At 40.4% G+C, this 22,302-nt stretch overlaps 1 protein-coding gene across 3 annotated transcripts in view; it reads right to left on the bottom strand.

The window, feature by feature from the left end:
- CCDC15 (coiled-coil domain containing 15) overlaps positions 1-22,302 on the bottom strand; it is a gene marked incomplete at its 5' end in the record, with an annotated part of 496,241 nt that overhangs the window by 233,025 nt on the left and 240,914 nt on the right. For all 3 annotated transcript variants that reach the window (XM_044081199.1, XM_044081200.1, XM_044081201.1), the window contains 1 exon segment: positions 1,509-1,612. In XM_044081199.1, the coding sequence (XP_043937134.1) occupies positions 1,509-1,612 (104 nt within the window).

The raw sequence follows: 22,302 nt of genomic DNA, 5'->3' as shown, positions 1-22,302 counted from the left end.
AGTGCACAATAATACCCTTTGGGAAATCAAATACCCTTGCAAATTACAACATTGACAGCACCCCCCCAAGAGTGGACCCAGTATTGACGGATTTGGGTACTCAGATGGTTAGTAATCTGTACTTTAACCACCATATATCTATGGTAGTGAGGAAAACCTTCTGTGGCTCAGCTTATAAATAAGGGCAAAGCATCCAGATCTAAGGATGTCACAGTAACACTGTACTCAGTCCTTTGACCAATAACTGAGTACAATGCACCTACTGTCATGTACCTCACCAGGCACCTGCAACAGCTGGAGCGTACTCAGTAGCTTCACATAAAAAAAATGCAGGATATAAGCAACATGTCATATGTGAATCGATTAAAAGCTGCATCACTGTATACAGTTTCCTACTGATTACTGAGGGGAGATCTGTGCCTGACCTACAAGTCACTCTCTGACCCAGCCCTGATGGAAATGCTGCACATTCACAAAACACCCACTCTAAAGCTCTAGATCTGATCTATGACATGAATAGATCATGCTGGAGATTCAGATACATGTCTCAGAGATCGCCCCTCCTCTAGAATAGGCTTCCTATTCACATGAAGCAGAGCCCTTCCCGACAAACTTCAACTGCAATCTGGACCAATGGATGGGAAATCACAAATTCACTCCTGGGGCAGCGACCATGTCCCTTTTGGACATAGAAGCAGTCTGGAAATATTGTCAAAACCCACTTGCTGACCCTTGTAATCTTCCCCTTAGGGATAGAAAACTGGGTAAAACTGGCTAGGCTTGTAAGGGCTCTTCAGCCGTTAGCCTAGTAATCTCCTATGAACCTATGAAAATGAGCACCAAACATCATGGCCCAATAAGGTAGTAATGACAGCAAATGCAAAAGTACCATAAACATGGAGCCATTGGTAACAAGTTAAATTTGACACGGGTTAGCCTATCACCTCTGTGTTGTCTGATTTCACTTCCCAACACACCCACAAGCCTTAGAGTTTTGCCTCAGACAGTGGCTGCTAATGGAGAATTTCAGCTCACTGCTGAGAAACTTCCTTCCAATAACTTAACAGAATCTTCTGCTTTTCAGAAATGTGCAAGTGTTTATAAAATGTCGACTGTTTACTGTACAACAACATACAGGCATGCATAACAGCAGGAAAAAGAGACAAACTAACAGCACAGGTACAGACTCATATTGCTGATAGATGCCATGCATGGCAACAAAACAGGCTACATGGGCTTATTTCACTTAAAAGCCTTCAGTCTAGCATGCATGACCTCTTTTCCTTGAAGGACACCGTAAATCTATATAAAGGGGACCATGTAATTCTGAAAAACTCTCATCTCATTCCCATAAAAAGCAAAATGTCTTTTCTTCTCCATCATGTATTTATCACTGATGAATTATATCAAGAGTAAAGTCTTGGGGCAAATATACCAACACTGCATTTAAAAGGTTAAAATAAATAAGAAAATAAAGGAGACAAGAAAGCTGTGCATCTGTAACTCACTTTGCAATTCTCCTGCGGTGCTCTTTCTGTCTCTGCTGTTCCTTAACTTGCTGTCGCTCCATGTCCATGAAAAGTCGCCGGTACATCAAGTACTGGTTCTGGCGCTTGAAGAAAAAAACAGCAACATTACAAACATGCAATCTTGTGTTATGCAAGAGAAGACAGATTACGGCACTGACCTACAATTAAAACATGATTAAATAAGAATATATTTTGTCACTGTAACAACCTACAGCTTATTTATCAATTCTCATTAAATCTGTCAAAAAATAAACGGATACTGAAATGCAGAACATTCACTTGCTATGAAGATAGGAATAAGATAATTTACTTTTTTTATTTCAGTTTAAATGAGTAATAAATTGGTGCAAACACCATTTTCAGCCACAACACAGGCTATAAGACAAATATAAGCAATAAAATGAAATGACAAAGGCAAAGATGCATACATCTGGTAGACTACAGTGATTCAGTTATAGTACAGTATTACCACATTCAACAGCAGCTGGGCAGTCTAATTACAACAAAGCATATGAAAACTGAACAAACAAGCACTAATAAGCACTAAGACACTAAAATTATTAACATTTTAAAAATATGTTCAGAATAAAGTGAACGAAAAGTAACATTTATTTACATGTATTAAAGCAAAAATGAGGGTGACGTTAAAGGATTTGCTAAATTTGTGATACACATTAAGGGATGGTTGTAGGAATTGAAGATTAGAGAATGGTTTGTTAAATGCATGCTAAATTACGGATATATGCTAAGGGATGATTGTAGAAGTAAGGACTAGAGGAACGGTTTGTAAATGCATGCTAAATTAACAATATATGCCAGGGGATGACTGTAGTAGTAAGGATTAGAGGAACAGTTTGTTAAATGCGTGCTAAATTATGGATATATGCCACGGAATGGTGTCAGGATTAGAGGAATGGTTTTGTTAAATTTGTGCTAAATTAAGGATATATGCCAAGGGATGATTGTAGGAGTAAGGATTATGGGAACTTTGTTAAATGTGTGCTAAATAAGAAGCTATGTACTCACCATAACATTCCATGTTTGTTGTCCATCTCACCTTCATTCTATGCTGGTTGGGTTCGGAACTGAGCATCGGTTCCAACTTGGCCTAATTCAAAAGCTCGACAGCTTCCACTGGCTTGAGGCTATACCCTATCCCATGATGCTCAGGGAAAACTACCCAGATCTTGTTTGCAAGAGAAAGCATAAATATCATGTAACAGTGAATCAACCTGTATAGGTAAGACCCAGAAGGGAATCAGAGACTCCATAATCCAATTATAAATAGAATTATCCGCCCAATCTTCCAGGAGCAAAGGAGGGGGAAGGAGGGTGGGACACAAGGATGAAGGTGAGATGGACAACAAACATGGAACGTTATGGTGAGTACATAACTTCTTAATGTTATGTTGTCCTATCTCCCCTTCATTCTATGCTGGTTGGGACAGCATCCCTAGCACCTTCTTTCTTGGGTGGCTCAAGGGAATAAACTCTTCAGAACAGTGGACCCAAAAGGAAGCCCTGTTCTGGGAGACCACATCTACTTTGTAATGAGTGATAAAGGTATGAGGTCTTACCCATGTGGCTGCTGCACAAACAGAATCCAAAGGGAGCCTGGCCTGGAAGGCAGAGGAAGTTGCAATAGCTTTTGTGGAATGGCCCTTCACTTTGCCTGGTAATTGTCTGTTTACAGCACTATATGTGAAGGAAATACAATCTGTGAGCCATTTTGACAGTATCACTTTTGAAATTGGCAGTCCTTTCTTTTTATCAGAAAAAGACACAAAACATAGGTCTGATTTTCTGAAATCTTTAGTTCTATGCATGTAGAAGAGCAACTGTCCATGTACATCCAACTAGTGCAATCTATATTCTGCCCTGTTGCCATAGTTTGGGAAGAACACTGGTAATTCAATAAATTGATTTAGATTGGTCTCTGAGCACACCTTAGGCAGAAAGGAAGGATTAGTACATAAGGAGACTCTGTCTTTCTGAAAAACTATGTAAGGAGGGTGTATAGATAGAGCTTGGAGTTCAGATACTCATCTGGCAGAGGTAATGGCCACCAAGGAAAGTGTCTTCCATGACAAAAGCTTTGTCACATGATGATGCAGGTTCAAAGGAAAGCAAAATTAAGGAGGATAGAACAAAATTTAAATCCCGTGGAGCTGAAGGTTCTCTGACTGGAGGTCTTAGCAGGAAAGTCCCTTTTAGAAAGACCTTACAGAGTTTGTGGGGCATGATTTTCAGTCCCATTTCCTAATATGAAAGTTGGATATAGCGGCTAGCTGGACTCTGTAGCTGCTGCTGCACTCTCGTTAAAAAGTTTAGCGAGAAATTCTAGCACTGCTGTGATGGGAGCCGTAATGGGATCTATATTATTTTTGGAGGCCCAGTGTGAAAATCTTTTCCATTTGATAGACTATAGATTTCTGGTAGAAGGCTTATGAGAAGAAATCAAAATATGTCTAACTACCAGGGAGATGTCATGGAGCCTGGCTATTTGTGGAACGCTAGGGTATGGATTGATGGATGGATGGAACATCTCCGATGAATGGGTCAGAAGGTCTGAAACTGGGTCCAGGATCTATGGTTCCTCCTGGAGATGGGTCCACAGAAAGGGGAACCAAATTTGCCAAGGCCAGTATGGAGTAATGAAAATCAATGTGCTTCTCAATGTGTTGGCTTTCTGAAGAAGCTTTGATATCAAGGGAAAGGGAGGGAAGGAGTAAAGTAGTCCCGGGGGCCAATCGTGTATGTGCGCATCCCTCCGTGACTTCCCCGGAGGGGGAATCAGGGCAAAGTAGCTGCTGCATTTGGCGTTCATGGATGTGGCGAAAAAGTCGCAGCAAGGCTGGCCCCATTTGCAGAAAATCTCTTCCACAACCTGTTGTTTTAGGGACCACTCATAAGGCCTCAGAATAGTTCTGCTAAGTTTGTCCGCTATCACGCTGTATTACCCCGGGATGTGCGTTGTCAGAAATCGTTGAGAAGCAACAGCCCATTACCATACTCTTTGTGCCTCTTGACATAAAGGGTAGGATTTTGTTCTTTCTTGTTTGTGTTTATGTACCACACTTGACATGTTGTCTGTCTGAATTGCAATAGTTCCTATCGGGAGAGAGTCCTGGAATGCTTGCAACACACAGAGCACTGCCCTCATCTGTAGGACATTGATATGCACGTGTTTCTCGTGTTTCTGCCAGATGCCTTGGACAGTCTTGAAAATCCCCCCCCCCCCAACCTACTGTGAAGTGTCCGTTGTCAGTGTGGCTGGTTGTGGAAAAACAAATGGATGGCACAAGGGCAACTGAGTGATTTGAAGCGCCCACCATAGATCCTTTTTTGCATGACTCTGTGATAATGATCTTGTGTGACAGTGGTAGGTCCTGCATGGACCACAGGGAAACAAGCAGCCATTGAAGGACTCTCATGTGCAGATGCACTAGAGGTACTAAAATGATTGCAGCTGCCATGGTGCCCAGAACCTGCAAGACAATCTTTGCCTGTACTTTTCTTTTGGATATCAAGCTCTTGATTTGACGGAGTAGGGACTGAATCCTTTCGGGGTTAAATTTGGCCAACATTTTCCTTGAGTCTAACTCTGCACCGAAGAATATAAGATGCTGTGAAGGCAACAAGGCAGATTTTTTAAAATTTATTGTAATGCCTAGCTTAGCACAGAGATGAATGGTTTTGTCCCTTGCTTGCACTAGTAGATGCTTTATAGTGGCAGTTGGGAGCCAGTCGTCTAGGTATGGAAACACATGGAATCCCAGGCGCCTCGAGTAAGCCATAACCACTGTCATGCATTTGGTAAACACTCTGGGGGCTGTAGTGAGACCAAAGGGCAGGGCTCGAAACTGGTAATAACTGGCTCCCAGCCAAAAGCGTAAGTGTCCCCTGGATCGCCTGTCCATTTTTATGCGGTAGTACGCATCCTGGAGATCTACTGAGCACATTCAATCGTCTTTCCCCGGAAAGGGAAATATTTGTCACCATCCGGAACTCTAACTTCTTGACAGACTTGTTTAATCTGCTGAGATCCAAAATGGGTCTCTAGTCCCCTGTCTTTTTTGGAACTAAAAAGAACCTTGAGTAAGTTCCGGATCCAATCTGCTTTGCGGGGACATTTTGGATGACTCTCTTTCTAGCAACTTCTATTATTGCATAGTCCCTTTGACTGTGTGGATTATCTGGGACGGATTGTTTCTCCAAAGGGGGGGGGGGTATGTAATAACCACTGGATATGATCGTTTGTACCCATTTGTCTTGTGTTATATCTAACAGGCCTCTGGGTACGATGATAAGCATCCCCCCGACAGCTTCCAGAGACGGACAGACAGGCCTTCATTCAGGAGTGCTGAATGGGATTCTCAGGGAAAGAATCAATGTCACCCTGGTTCTGTGGACCCCCTCTGCTGTGAGGTCGGCATCTTCCATTGTTACTTTCCCCTCTGCCCCTGAGGGAAGAGTCACCATGTGCTTTGAGAAATACTCTTTGGGATTTGCGGAACCACATTTTTCCTCCTCTCTGACCTTTGGGATAAGGTCTAGTGGGGACAGAAAAACGGACCCCAACAGCAGACAAAGTTTTCCCCTCCTGTTCGCACCTGGTCACGGTCTCTAACAGTGGGCCTGAACAATGACGAGCCATCAAATAGGGCATTAGTTATGCAGACGCATCCAGGAATGCCTCCTTAAGGAAATTCTTGAAGCTGCTGCCCTACTTGTTCCATCAGCTGCATATGTAATCAGCAGCATGGAGGAGTTAACCACTGAGTAGAGAGCTGAGAGGAAACCTTATCTGAAATCCCAGCGGCTACAGTACACTGCAGGGTATCTCCTAGCTCTTTCAGAAGATCCCTTTGAAGTCTGGTAAAATGGGTCAAGTAATTCTGTGATAGAAGTGTAAAAGCCGCTGAACAAAAGGTACGCTTTCCATACCTGTCCATCATACGAGAGTCTTTATTCAGTGGATGAATAGACGAGGAAGTTTCCGACAATTCCTTTTTTGGTGGCCGCAGCCACCACCATCGCATCTACTGGGACCCCTTTTGTCAAAAACTCTATTTGGGGGAGCAGTAATGAACTTGTTAGCCTCCTTAGAACAGGTTCCACTGTATCCGGACAGCCCTATACCTTTTGAGCAATAATGTTCATTAGATGGTCAAAGGGTGGAGACACTCAAGAGGCGGTAGGGCGAGACTCAAAAGCTTCCAGGTACACCAACTCGTACTCAGAATTACTGGTGGCCTTCCAGCCAACCCTCTGCTTAAGAATCACCAAGATGTCTGCAAAGGAGACATCCTCAGAGGGGGACTGTGGGGATCCTTCCAAATCGTCCAGGTTGGTGTCTGACGTGATGGACTCATCTGGGGAGTCTATGTGCTTCCTCTTGCATAGCGTCTTCCAAGGGACCTCCACTGAGTACTCTGGGGAAGTTTCTGAAGAGACAGTCTCGCCCAATGGGGCTTCCTGAGGTTTAGGGTCTCTGCATTTGGATGGGAGCGATGGTGCTGAGACCAACACAGGCGCTTTTGGGGGAAGAGTGCTCGAACCAGAGTGTGAAGCTGTCAGAGGTGACAGCACTCTCTCCATTAGCTCAAAAGCCCCCTCACCCCACTCCGAGGATGTCCCCGGCTCCAAAGAACTGAGAGACTGATCCCGAGGCAGAGTGGTTGGCTCCAAAGCTGATGTAGGAGCAGAACTCAGCCATGCTGAAGCCCCGAGTGGCAGAACCAGGTTGGACAGCTGTCTGATCGGACTCTCCTCCCTGGACCAACCAGGAGAGCGTCACCTCCTAGGCTCCCCAGATTCTGACAGAACCGAGGTAGTCAGAACGGTTGTCGGAACCGACGATCCTGCTGGAGGTCTCGGTTCCCACATTTTCACTACTATCGGGCCTGAGCCTTCTGGCTCCGAAGCCCCCTGGATCAGAGGAGGAATAGAAGAAGGGGATGGTGCCTCGGTAGTCTTCGGTTCCTTTTGGGTCGGAGTCGACAAATGTTTTGTCAGCACTGATGTACGAAGCAGTTTCTTCACCACTCGCTCCACATCATCATCAGAAAAGCTAGAAGGAGATCTCTCCCTTTCTAGGAGCGGAGATGTTAAAATCGGAGTAACCGGCTCCAGAACTGGGAACCGTCTCCTGACTTAAAACACTACTGGCTCTGTAACTGTCACTGGAACCGAGGTAGGCTTCTTGGAGCCAAGAGCCGTTGGTTCCGAGCCAGGTGATTTTTAAGACAATCTTCTTAGTTGTCTCCGAGGCTGGATCTGTAGTCAAAGTTCTTTTTCCAGATTTTTCCACTTTAGGGGAGGAAGGAGGTTTGGAGCTCTGAGACCCTTCCAAGGCTTCAGAGAATGGAACCTTTAGTAGCCCTCCCGCATTAAGTTTGTTTTTATGTTGAAGTAGAACTCTACTGCTAAAGGCATGGCAAAATATGCATGATTCCTGTAAGTGAAGAGCACCCAAGCAATAAAAGCAACCGGTGTGCCCATTGACATCTTTTGGGAGCATTTATCGCACTTCTTGAACCCTGACTGAGTTCCTTCTGATCCTTTGACATGTTCAGATTCTTACAAGAGGGACAGAACTAATGAGAAGGGAACCCCAAAGAAAAACTTAACTCTGTTACCTGACAAATTTTAAACTAGACTGAGACCAGCAAACACGTTTCTAGACGGGTCTGTCTACAAAGAAAACAATATGTAAAAAATATCTAACTCATTAAAGCCTAAACTACAATAACCAGAATATATCCTCACGACTATAGGGAAGGTAACGAGAGGGAGGGGAGCGGCCATCTAAGTTAAACGGGCCGCTAGCAGCCCTCTAACTCAAATGAGCTACCTGAAAGGATAAGGGGGAAAGCTCTCTAACTGAAACGAGCTGTGGAATGAAAAGGACAACTAGAGTTGTAGGCCTGACGAAGAAAAAGGGAAAGACAGCTAACAAAAGCAACGACAAGGAAAAAAACAGATTACTCTAAAAATTACAAATACCTAAAGCTATTAATAAACTATTTTACTAGAAATATTAATAATAAATTGAACTTAGCCAAGAGCCAGTCAGAAGTCACCCGATATGCTTGAGCGGCAAACGAGATCTGGGTAATCTTCCCTGAGCATCATGGGATAGGGCATAGCCTCGAACCAGTGGAAGCTCTCGAGCTTTTGAATTAGGCTGAGTCGGAACCGATGCTTGGTTCCGATCCCAACCAGCATAGAATTAAGGTGAGATAGGACAACATAACATTTAAGGATATATGCCATGGGATGATTGTAGGAGTAAGGATTATGGGAACAATTTATTAAATGCATGCTAAATTAAGGACATGTGTCACAGGATGATTGTAGGAGTAAGGATTAGAGGAATAGGTTATTAAATGCCTGCTAAATTAAGGATATATACCATGGGATGATCGTAGGAGTAAGGATTAGAGTAATGGTTTGTTAAATGTGTGCTAAATTACGGATAAATGCCATGAGATGATTGTAGGAGTAAGGATTACAGGAATGGTTTGTTAAATATGTGCTAAATTAAGGATATATGTCATGGGATGACTGTAGGAGTAAAAATTAGAGGAATGGTTTGTTAAATGCATGACATGTATTAAGCAAGCAATAATGTCATCATGGTGTGTATTACCGTGCAAATAATGCACGCCAAGGGATGTTCTATGGCCGACGTTGCAGGCAGAGCTCCTCTACACCCTTGGACAGGCATTATTTACACAGTAACATACACCCTGGTGGACATTATTGCTTGCTTTTTAGTTTTAAAAAGATATGATTAAACTTAATGAATAATGCCAGGCATTAAAGAATTTTATGCCCATACCTCTCAACTGTCCATATTTTCAAAGAATGCCCAGACGTTTTTCTAATTTTTATTTTTGGTCTGTTCCTCATAAAATTTGTGGTTTGGTGGCCAATCACTGGGGGATGACGTCACTAAATAACATACATTTGAGTTTCGGACTTCCTTTCCTTCAGAAAATGCATACTAAAACAAATCTTACTATTCTAATAACTTTCTAACTTTAAAATAGCAATAGTTAAAATCCATCCCCATTATTTTACACTTGATCCAGATATCTTGAGCTAAGAGGTACACATACCTCTTAACTGCTGCCACTGCTCGATCACTCAGTCTCTCTTTCACACACGCACACAAAAAGCATGAATACACACAATTTTCTATTTTTTAACCAATCAGCTACTTTTACTTTATTCTCACTAAACAGCAAAAATGCTGCTTAGCAAGCGTAAAATAATGTCATGATCATTCCACTTCTGTGCATGCATATACAAACACACACACTTTTCATTTTTTTTAAAGTTCTTTATTTAGTTTAATTTTACTCTTGCTACACATCACATGCGCTGCTTAGTGAGCGTAGAATAGCGACTGTTAGCCGCCTTACATATCTGAGCTTCACAGCACCTTAACATGCTTCCATGAAGTGTTGGGTTTATTTTTCAGTGGACATTACCTGTCCAGTAACACCCTGCTGGAGAACATTCATTCTCCGATCAGGGTGCCGATGTATGGTTTGCCCATTCTCTATGGGATGTCAGGATTATAGGAATGGTTTGTTAAATGTGTGATATACAAGGGTATATACCATGGGATGGTTGCAGGAATGAGGAATAGAGGAACGGATTGTTAAATATGTGATATGTATTAAGGGAATGTACCATGGGATGGTTGTAGGAGTAAGGATTAAAGGAACAGATTGTTAAATGTGTTGATACGTAACAAGGGTATATAGCATTGGATAACTGCAGCAGTAAGGATTAGATGTATTATTATATGTGCGACACATAAGTTACGTATTTACCCTAACATTCTATCTGTGTTGACGATCTTCATTTATCCTTGACATATGGGTTTGGTTCCAAGCATCAGAACGGACTTGGCCATTACTACAGCCCATGAGAATCAAAAACTCATGAGAATCAAAAACTCTCAAGCTTTAAGTCCTACACATAATGCTCCTTTTCAATGTACTTCAGATCAAGTTTGCAGGTAAACATGTCATGATGTAAACCCAGTATCAGTTTAGTGGAGACCACAACTAGTGTCATATATGAAACAATGTATAACTAGAATCACATTTCGTTCCAACAGGAGATCAGAATGGAAGGAGGATGGAGAGTGAGGAGTCAAGGATAAATGAAGATCGATAGCAGAGATGGAATGTTAAGGTATGTACATAACGTCTTTATCTGATGTTGTCAATCTTCATTTATTCCTTGAAATATGGGACAGAGTGCCCAGCTACCTTGTATCTTGGGAGGACTCACAGAAGGATATTCCTGAGCACCGTAGAATCAAAGGATGCTCTTCCCCTAGAGACCAAATCCAGTTTGTAGTAAGAAATAAAGGAGAAGCCCATGTCGCAGCCTTAGAATGAAAAACTGCTAAAGTAGTTCTAGTAGAATGTGTCCTAAAAGGCCCAGGCAATTCAACTTTCCTCTTATTGCATATGAAGGATATACAATCCTTCAACAATCTAGATAAGGTGATCTTAAATACTGATTTGCCCATTCTGGTATTTGAAAAATAAACAAAGAGTTGGTCAGATTTTCTAATACCCTTTTTTTTTCTGTGGAGACAATCACAATTGCCTATGGACATCCAATAAATGTAAAGAATATTCCCCTTTGTGAAATTGGGAAAAAAAGACTGGCAAATCGATTACTGACTGATATTTTTCTCTGACACCACCTTTGGCAGAAAGAAAGGATTTGTCCTCAAGGAAAAACTCTCTTTGTGAAATATCAAATATGGTGGTTTGCAAGATAAGGCTTGAATTTCTGAAAATCTTAAGGGAGATGTAATCGCTACCAGAAATAGTTTTCCAAAATAAAACTTTTAGGTGGCAGTTGGCAGCAGGCTCAAAGGGGGAATGTACCATCATTTGTAACATTAAGGTAAGATCAAAGGGTACAAAAGGATCTTTATAGATAGGTTTTACCAATTATGTTCCTCTTACGAATTCTTTGCAAAGATTATGTGAAATTAATGATTCTCTCTTGAACCCATTATGAAAGTTAGAAATGGCCTCTAGCTGAATGAACCCTAATAGTAGAGGCAGAGACTCCTTCTTCAAAGGGTAAAGCTAAAAATTCTAAGGCTTTGTCAACAGAAGCAGAAAAAGGGTCAAATGTTACTATCACGAGCCCAGTAGGAAAGTTTTTGCCACTTGCTCTTATAAAATTTCCTAGTGGAGGGTTTGTGTAATACCAAAAGGTTTTTACGAACTGAGGACGAGAGAAATATGCCTGGCAATTAGTGGAACTGGGGAAACCAAGCTGTCAGTCTAAGGTTCTGAAGGTTTGGGTGAACTACTCCTTCTGGATAGGAGATGAGATCTAGATCTGGGTCCAGAGTCCACAGTTGTAGAATCAGGTAAGGCAAAAGAAAGGGTAACCAAATCTGACGAGGTCAGAAGGGAGCAATGAAGATTACCTTGCTCTTCAACCTTATCGCTTTCTTCAGGAAATGAGGGATTTAAGCAAAGGGAGGAAAGGCATACAGAAATCCAGGGGACCAATCATGCAGGGCAGCATCTCTCGGGGACTCACCCGGAGGGGGACACCAAGGCAAAGTAACTGCTGCACTTGTTGTTCAGGGGTGACACAAACAGGCTGCAGCAAGGCTAGCCCCAGTGACAAAATATTTTCCTTGCCACTTTGGAATTGAGAGACCACTCATGAGGCAGGAGAATGCATCTGCTCAGTTTTTCCACTATCATACAAACTTCCCGGAATGTGCGTTGCTATCAGAAAGCAGTTGGAAGATATCTCCCACTGCCCAGACTCAGAGATTCTTGACTAAGGGGATATGATTTGGTTCCTTCCTGCTTGTTGATGCACCAAACTATTGACATAGTCTGTTTGGCTTACAATCGCTCCTAAGGGGAAAGCAGTTTGAAATCCGGCAACACTGAAAAGCACTGCCCTCATCTCTAGAACACTGATATGCAAGTTGTTACCAAGCTAGATCTTTCTTGCAACGGTTGTTAATCAAAATCTGATCTGACATTGTTTGAAACAGTATGAACCACTGAGATGCTACAAGCCACTGAAGAATTCTCATGTGAAATCTTGCAAGGGGAACTAACATAATGGCTGCCACCATTGAGCCTAACGCCTGTAAGACTAATCGTGTGGCTACTCTCTCATTCCTGACAAACTTTTTTACTTCGGTCTTGATCTTCTGCAGCCTAGAAGGGAAGCTATACAAGTATTGGTATTCAGCAATACTTCAATGAACTCTAAAGTTTGTGTTGGAGTCAGTTGTGATTTTTTTTGTCATTTAAGGTGATGGCCAGGTTGGCACAGTTCTGGAGAACGTAGTATCTTGCTTGTTCTAGAAGATGAATGATGGGAGCAGTAGATGAATGATGGGAGCAGTAATGAGCCAGTCATCTAAGTATGGAAACACCCATAATTCTTGCAGCCTCAAGTGAGCTGCTACTACCGCCATGCATTTGGTGAACACCCTGGGGATGTGGTGAGGCCAAAGGGCAGAACTCTTAACTGATAATGACTGGCTCCCTGTCGGAAGCGGAGAAATCTCCTGTAAGGATTTTCCATTTTTGTGTGTTAATACGCATTGTGGAGATCTATTGAGCACATCCAGTAGTTTTTCTCTAGAAACGGGAGAATAGACTGAACCGTGACTATCCAGAATTTTGTACGTCAAATGGACTTGTACAAAACACTCCGATCCAAAATTGGTCTCCATTCCCCTGCCTTCTTTGGCACTAAAAAGAATCTTGAGTAAATTCCAGGTTTTATCTGGTCTGGTGGGACCTCTCGGATGATTCTTTTTTGAAGCAGTTTTTGAATTTCTACTACTGCTGGTTACCTCTGACTGGGTGGAAAACTCGGGATTCTGTTGGAATTGTTTGGAAAAGAGAGAAGTGTTATAGTGTATCTTCTGGTTATAATCCTTTGCACCCAAACATCTGGAGTTACTTGGAGCCAGCTGTGTTGGTGCAAAGATAGACACCCCCTGACTGCTTCCAGAGGAAAGCAATTAGGCCTCCTTTCAGGAGCACTGGTAGGATTTGCCAGGAAAGGAGTCCCTGATTATGCGGACCACCCTGCGTGGACAGCGTCTTCAGTTAAAGACTGCCCCTGGGAGAGCTACTGCCACGTGTGTCCTAAAAAGGCCTTTGGGACTTTCTGAACCCCATTTTCCTACTCCTTTGGTTCCTGGAAAAGGACCGTTGAGGAGTAGAAAACCATATGCCCGCTGCAGAAAAGGTTTTTCTGTCTTTCTCACACCTGGACAAAGTTTCTTGAACTTTAGGCCCAAAAAGGGACGATCCGTCAATGTGCGAATTGATGAATGAAGACTTGAATGGCTCCGCAGATTCGCATAAGCACATCCAAGCATGTCTCCTAAAACATCACATTAAGGGAATATACCATGGAATGGCTGTAGGAGTAAGAATTAGATCCAAGTCAAAAGTCAGAGTAAACTTTATTGTCATTCAGAAATCACACAAGTGCAAACACTGAATGAAATTCTGCATTTCCGGACTCAATGTGCAGACAAGATATAGACCATTTTCAGACATTTACACATATAACACCTAGCTATTACATCACAGACATGCAGGTAGACTAATGCACATTTTAACACTTTTTGAAGTGGAATGATTTGTTAAATTTGTGACACACATTATGGGTATATACTATGGGATGGTGTCACAAGTATAGGAATGGTTTGTTAAATGTGTGATATATTTAGGTTATATACCATGAAATGGTTGTAGTAGTAAGGATTAGAGGAACACACTGTTAAACGTGTTGATACGTATTAAGGGTATATACCATGGGGTGGTGTCAGGATTATAGGAATATTTTTTTAAATTTGTGATGTGTATGCATTTTCTCTCTTTCGAATACAAACAGTTCCTCCACACAGTGAAGTAAATGTCTAAATCACCAAAGTATTCCAAATGCACCAAGAGGAAAACTTCTCTGGCTTTCTGTTTCAAGCCATCCCTTCTATTGGAAGCAAGGTCCTGCTGCCGAACTGTCTCCAAAAACTGCCTTAGCTCATCTGATTTAATGCCCTGATTCTGTCACCCAATACAAGGCAATGCTGAAAAGTCTCTCTAATTTGCCTTCTTGTGTTCTTGAATAGCCCTTTGTTGTATAATGACACAATTGTCTTTTCCAAAAACATCTTGTTTCTTAATATTAACAAATCTGAAAGTCAAGTTCTGCTTTTCAGTATCTGTTCCACTTCTTTTACAGCTAGAGTTTTCAGTTTCAAATAAGGTTTCACTTTGCAGAATTGCAACTCTGGACTGAAAAACATTTTTTTTTACTTTGTTTTACATATGTTAAGCAAATATTAGACTTAACTGGCAAACTTCAGGCACACCTTGGGAGGACTGACTGGTTAAGTGACCTGCTCTGAGTCACAGCACAGCTACAGACTCTTACTGCTGACAAATGCCATGCATGGCAACAAAACTGGCTACACAGGCTTATTATATGAATAAAACCCTGTAACCTTGGCTACAAGTAGCAGCTCACTAACATCTCAGAAACAATTCTCTGTGCTTACTTCCATTTGTTTGCTCCTACATACACGAGATATTTTGATGCAAAACTGTTAGAAAAATATGTATTAGTAATGTGCATGCTTAGTGCATTCGAGGTTTAAAAGGGTTAATACATTTATTCTGTTCACACTGCATGAATCTGCACAGCTACTAGAGACATTCCAATCCTGTTTATGTCATGAAAATATGCGCAGCTATGATCTGCTTATGCCATGGAGATTAACAAGAAGCATTTGATTTCTGTTAATGTCATGAAAATAATAAGTGTTTCATTTCTACTAGTGTCATGAGACTTAACAAAGAGTTATTGATTTTCTGCTTATGCCACGAGAAAGTACACAGCGCTGAAGCTATTGATAATGAAAACAAAGGCTGCTTGAAAGTATAAACCGTAGTCAGCATTACTTGTACCTAAGCTAGAAATGTACCTTGAATCTAGGCAAAATGTAACACATATATATTAGAACTGAAGAACTGAAAGACTGTAGTGGGCTAAAAATAAGCCCCAAGGCCAGGTTGTTTTTCTCAAATGTTTTTGTAAATCAACAATAATCCAGTCATGTCAGCAGGAAATCTAAGTAACATTTTCTATGTAACGCATAGTGAGTTTTAAATCTGAACATGTCAGCAGGAAATCTAAGTAACATTTTCTGTAGAGTAATACAGAAAGCTGTGTCTAACTACGCCAACAACAGAATAGTAACATTTCATAGAACTGTATAAAAGTAGCATACTGCTCACAAGTAATTTAGACAAATCATTCTGCCTGCATGCTTTGTCTCCTTGCTGCAAGTTAATAAAGGGTGCCATACTTGAACCTTAAGTGAATTGGTCTTTGACGTTTTTTCCTCTGACAGATTGGTCCTTCGGACCGGAACCCTCTCTTCGCCTTGGATCAGATGGGCCAGGTGGTTGAAACTGTACGGGGAAGAAACCAAATCGGTTCTTCTTATTTGAAAAGCCCTCTGACTGAATTGTCGTACAAAAGAGGCCAGCCACTTTCTGATCTGCGACTGAAGGATGGGTCTCCGAATTGGTGATCAATCACGTGGGCTCAGGTAAGGTGAATCTACTTTTTTCTGCTTTCTGTTTTAGATCAGGGACTAGATTTGTATTGTTTTTGTCAAGACTGTATTTTACAAGTCAGAGACAGAAAAGATTACTGTCTTGTCATAGATCAGGAGAAACAGAATAAGTAGGCAGTCATTCTGAAGAGACTATAACAAAATCCGTGGTACCACATTAAAAATAAGAGAAGGTACGTAACAATCAAAAGGGTAGAACAAAATGGGTAATAATTGCACAAAAAGACCCCAAAATCCGCCGTTAACAGAAGACGCAAAATACATGCAGTCGCAGCGTGCCGACAATATTAAATATTATTCAAAATGGGTTAATAAATATGAATTCGACAGAAATTTAGAAAAATCCTTGCTTATCAAACTTGTCAAACGGCTCAAAACCAATTCCAAAGGTCGGGTAAAAAAGCAATGCCAATTAGGAATTTCTCAGGCACACAGGTGGATTGAGGAAGTAAACCGCAGGGAACAAAAAAACAACAATTCAAAAACAATGTAAAAGGATAATAATAACTGAACAGCGGAGCGGAACACGACAGCACAGGATATAAAATCTTCTTGTAGTCCTCTTATAGTACAAATATCCACATAAAACTGTGTAATATAACAAATCCAAGTCAGGAACGATCCAAAAATGGTAAAAATAGTAAAAAGCTTTATTCCAAGACAAAACGAGTTAGCGCTTTCACCTATTCAGGCTTCATCAGACTCAACACTAAAATGTTCAAGCAGAAAAAATATATACATTAAACTGGCGGGAAAGCCAATTAAACTATTAAAGTAATAAAGCTGTATATCATAAAAATTATATAAAACTGAAATAGATGAACACTCACTAGTATAAAGACATTAATAAACTGCTATACATATTAAAAACTACATATATAAAAGAAACTGCATGTATGAAAAAACATACTGAATTGTATGAGGAGAAAAGTATGGCTATGTATATTAATATATATAATTCATTGGTCTCATTTATATACCTTTAATCTCCTCATCTTCAGAAAAGGTTTAACAGAAAGTTTAACATTTAAACCTGGTGGGATGTCGGATCTGAATCTCATGATCCAGAAATTCTCCCTACCTTCTGTATGTGTCCTGACATCCCCACCTCGGCAATTAAAGCTAATTCTCTCTAGTATCCTGAAGCTAAAAGTGTGAAGGGGGCCGCACTCAAAAACATGCTTGGCTAGGGCATTATGTTTGTGTACCATCCTAATGCTATACTGATGTTCGCATATACAATCTCTAAAAGACCTGTTGGTCTTACCAACATAAAAGGATGGACACAAGGAACAGGTAGCTAAATAAACTATATTGATGGTCATGCAGTCTCCAAATGCTTTGATAAAATACTGGTGTTGAGTGACAGGGTGTAGAAAGGTAGGGTTAAGATTAATGTACTTGCAAAAATTGCAGTGTCCACATCTATGTGTCCCATTCGATGTTATGAGACTAGAAGGATCAAGGGGTGTTCTATCACATAATATTCTTTTAAGATTTTTCTTATTCTTATGCCTAAAAACAGGTGTTTCACCCAAAGTATCTCTGACCAAGGGATCTACCATCAAGACCTTCCAATGTGTCTTGACAATATCTTTGATGTTGCCAACATCATTGGTATAAAAGATGGAAAAAGATGTACAATTCGTAATAGATGTGTCAGGTACTTCAGAACTATCTGTCTGATATGATCCTTTATCAGAGAAGTATGGGGCAGCAGCCCCTGTTCTAGAGCCAAAAATGCTCTCAGTGCCCCTGAATATCTCATTCACGCTGTAACCACGATCAATCAATCTGTGATGTAATTGATTCATATCTTCATCAAACCCACAAGAGCTAGGATTATATCTAGAAACTCTAGTGGCCTGTCCTTTAATAATGTTGTTAAATACATAGGGAGGGTGCATACTGGAACGATGTAACAAAGTGTTCATGTGACAGGGTTTCCTGTAAACTCCTGTGTTAATTAACCCACCCGGTAGTTTCTCTATAAAAATGTCTAAAAAAGATATTTTATGTACAGATAACTCATAACTGAACTTCAAATATGTTGTGGATAAATTAATGGTTTGTATAAAACATAATAACTCTTGATGACTTCCTTTCCAAAGAAAGAAAAGATCATCTACAAAGCGTCTATAAAAAGACACATGCTCTGTAAACGCAGGTAAAGGACACATATGCTCATGTTCCCACTCTGCCATGAAGAGATTGGCGTAGCTATTGGCACAGGATGTGCCCATAGCTACGCCATCCTTCTGTAGAAAGCATCTCCCTTCAAAATAAAACACATTATTGGACAAAACCAGGTTTAATAGAGAAGTCAAAAGATCAACCTTAGAATCAGTCATATTGGATTCACGTCTTAAATAACGTTCGACCATATCAATACCTAATGAATTAGGTATAACAGTGAAAAGGGATTGAACGTCCATAGTTGCAAAAATAAAATCAATCTCTCCTGATACTCCTTTCAAATGAGCATATAAATCAAGCAAAAACTGTCGTGTGTCTTTTAAAACATATATATTATCGTCAACTATCTTTCTCAGGTTGTTCTCTATAAACATGGAAGCTGGTTCTGTTGACCATCGATCAATCGGATCCTTGTGTATCTTGATGAGACCATTGATAAGGGGGATGGTAGGTTTAGGGACATCTAGAAACAGAAAGAGGGTATTATCAATCAAATGACTGTTCAGTAGGTATAATAGTACAGAATGCACTCTATGTGTATAGAATGGAATGAGGTCTAATGCTAGAGGCTGATAAAATTGTGTATCACTCAACATGGATAACATCTTGTTTGTGTAATAAATACTATCCATCACCACTACACCTCCGCCTTTATCAGCTGGTCTAATTGTTATGCTTGTATCCCTAGACAGCTTCTTCAAGGCTATGTTCTCTTGAAACGTAAGATTATATCTATGGTACTGACGTTTCAGTTTATTGTCTCTTATTCTGTATAGATCATCTTCTACCAATTTACCAATTTTTTCTGCTTGAACATTTTAGTGTTGAGTCTGATGAAGCCTGAATAGGTGAAAGCGCTAACTCGTTTTGTCTTGGAATAAAGCTTTTTACTATTTTTACCATTTTTGGATCGTTCCTGACTTGGATTTGTTATATTACACAGTTTTATGTGGATATTTGTACTATAAGAGGACTACAAGAAGATTTTATATCCTGTGCTGCCGTGTTCCGCTCCGCTGTTCAGTTATTATTATCCTTTTACATTTTTTGGTTTACAGAGGAGTGGTTTACTCTACATTTACACTAGTTTATTTTCTTACTTATTTTGAGACATGGCAGAAGGATCGTCGACATCTGTAGAGCTACCGTATGTTATTAAGAGGAATGATACCGTTGCAGAGGCTGTTTTTGGTACCGCAAGATCTATTAGTGATCGTTTTCAAGATTGTTTGAGAGAACGCCAGAATCCTTTGGCGTCATACGAGGACAATGGAGATGTTTTGAACAGTATCGAGACACCTTACAATAAAGAGGATTTAAATAAAGAATTAGAAGTAATAGAATCGGACCTTTCGAAACTTAAACGTATGCAAATGCAACGTCTACATTTCGATGTATGTTTACAGAGACGAATTATTCCAAGGGGTCTACGTGTTTTGAAGATGCCGACGACCGGCACCACTTACCCTGAGCTGCTGTATCAATGGCAGCAGCTCAATATAGAGGTGAGTTTGAAGTATATGACTTTACTAAACCAGTTTTTTGCACCAATTGAAGAAGCCTTACGTACATCGATTGAATTAAAACAAAAGAGAATGTATGACTGTTATCCGCATACGTTGTTGGATACTAGTTTTCACAGCATTCTAGATAGCACTAGTGCTTATGAGAGGAAACTTCTCTCTCAGAAAAGAAACAAGTTACAACGTGACATGTCCGATTTTCGTTTAGGTCATATTTTTACTTGGCCCAGGATATCTGGACCTATGACCCACACGAACAGTACTTTTAGTTCCAGAGTGGTTATCTCTAACTCTGATCTGCCTGCTTTTGTGGATAATAGACTGGTGAATAATACAGTGAAAATGGGGAAGAAGGGTGACTGTATAACGAAAGAGACTTTACCAGCGACACAATGTCTATTGATGCCTGAAGATTCTGGCACTAATATCGATAGAGCATCGGACCATGATCTCAACATTAATAACAGTTGTGATAATGTAAATAGTAATGTTGATAATAATGATACCATTTGTACTTCTGATGTAATTATAGTTTCACATGAATTCAATAAGTTTGAACCTGTTGTAAGGAATAAAACAACAGTTTCTAACACAGGAACTCCTCCACTATCTAGAAGCAATACTGTGGCCACCAGTAATACTACTAACAATACTCCTGTCTTCAATTCCTCTCACCCTTTTCCGATCAGGGTAGAACAGGGGGAAGGGAGGTACAGATCTCAAAGCAGAGGGAGACAGAAAAGGAAATTACCTGCAGAACACATACCCAACAAAAATATAAAGAAGATGTGGGAAAGCAGGGGGCAAGGGAAAACTTAGTGTTTAACCTGTCTTCTCACCACTTGACAACTGATGAGGTATCTGTATTACAGAAGGGTCTGTCTTTTATACCTACTACTCATAGTGTCTTTGAAGAGACTATACGTGATTTCAAACTTTTTGTACGTAATTTATCTCTTCAATTATACTTTAGGGATAATAGAGATTATTCCACTAATGTGAAATTTCATCGTCCCAGTGTCTTTGTACCACAACCACACCCCTTACTTGCTGCCTTTGGTAAATTGGTAGAAGATGATCTATACAGAATAAGAGACAATAAACTGAAACGTCAGTACCATAGATATAATCTTACGTTTCAAGAGAACATAGCCTTGAAGAAGCTGTCTAGGGATACAAGCATAACAATTAGACCAGCTGATAAAGGCGGAGGTGTAGTGGTGATGGATAGTATTTATTACACAAACAAGATGTTATCCATGTTGAGTGATACACAATTTTATCAGCCTCTAGCATTAGACCTCATTCCATTCTATACACATAGAGTGCATTCTGTACTATTATACCTACTGAACAGTCATTTGATTGATAATACCCTCTTTCTGTTTCTAGATGTCCCTAAACCTACCATCCCCCTTATCAATGGTCTCATCAAGATACACAAGGATCCGATTGATCCACCCCTAAGACCAATTGTAGCTGGTAGGGGATGGTCAACAGAACCAGCTTCCATGTTTATAGAGAACAACCTTTGAAAGATAGTTGACGATAATATATATGTTTTAAAAGACACACGACAGTTTTTGCTTGATTTATATGCTCATTTGAAAGGAGTATCAGGAGAGATTGATTTTATTTTTGTAACTATGGACGTTCAATCCCTTTTCACTGTTATACCTAATTCATTAGGTATTGATATGGTCGAACGTTATTTAAGACGTGAATCCAATATGACTGATTCTAAGGTTGATCTTTTGACTTCTCTATTAAACCTGGTTTTGTCCAATAATGTGTTTTATTTTGAAGGGAGATGCTTTCTACAGAAGGATGGCGTAGCTATGGGCACATCCTGTGCCAATAGCTACACCAATCTCTTCATGGCAGAGTGGGAACATGAGCATATGTGTCCTTTACCTGCGTTTACAGAGCATGTGTCTTTTTATAGACGCTTTGTAGATGATCTTTTCTTTCTTTGGAAAGGAAGTCATCAAGAGTTATTATGTTTTATACAAACCATTAATTTATCCACAACATATTTGAAGTTCAGTTATGAGTTATCTGTACATAAAATATCTTTTTTAGACATTTTAATAGGGAAACTACGGTGGGTTAATTAACACAGGAGTTTACAGGAAACCCTGTCATATGAACACTGTGTTAGATCGCTCTAGTATGCACCCTCCCTATGTATTTAACAACATTATTAAAGGACAGGCCACTAGAGTTTCTAGATATAATCCTAGCTCTTGTGGGTTTGATGAAGATATGAATCAATTACATCACAGATTGATTGATCGTGGTTACAGCGTGAATGAGATATTCAGGGGCACTGAGAGCATTTTTGGCTCTAGAACAGGGGCTGCTG

Source organism: Protopterus annectens, chromosome 8.part0 (assembly GCF_019279795.1).
Source record: "Protopterus annectens isolate FY-2018-M chromosome 8.part0, PAN1.0, whole genome shotgun sequence".
Classification (NCBI taxonomy): domain Eukaryota; kingdom Metazoa; phylum Chordata; order Ceratodontiformes; family Protopteridae; genus Protopterus; species Protopterus annectens.
This window is presented reverse-complemented; position numbering and strand designations above follow the sequence as displayed.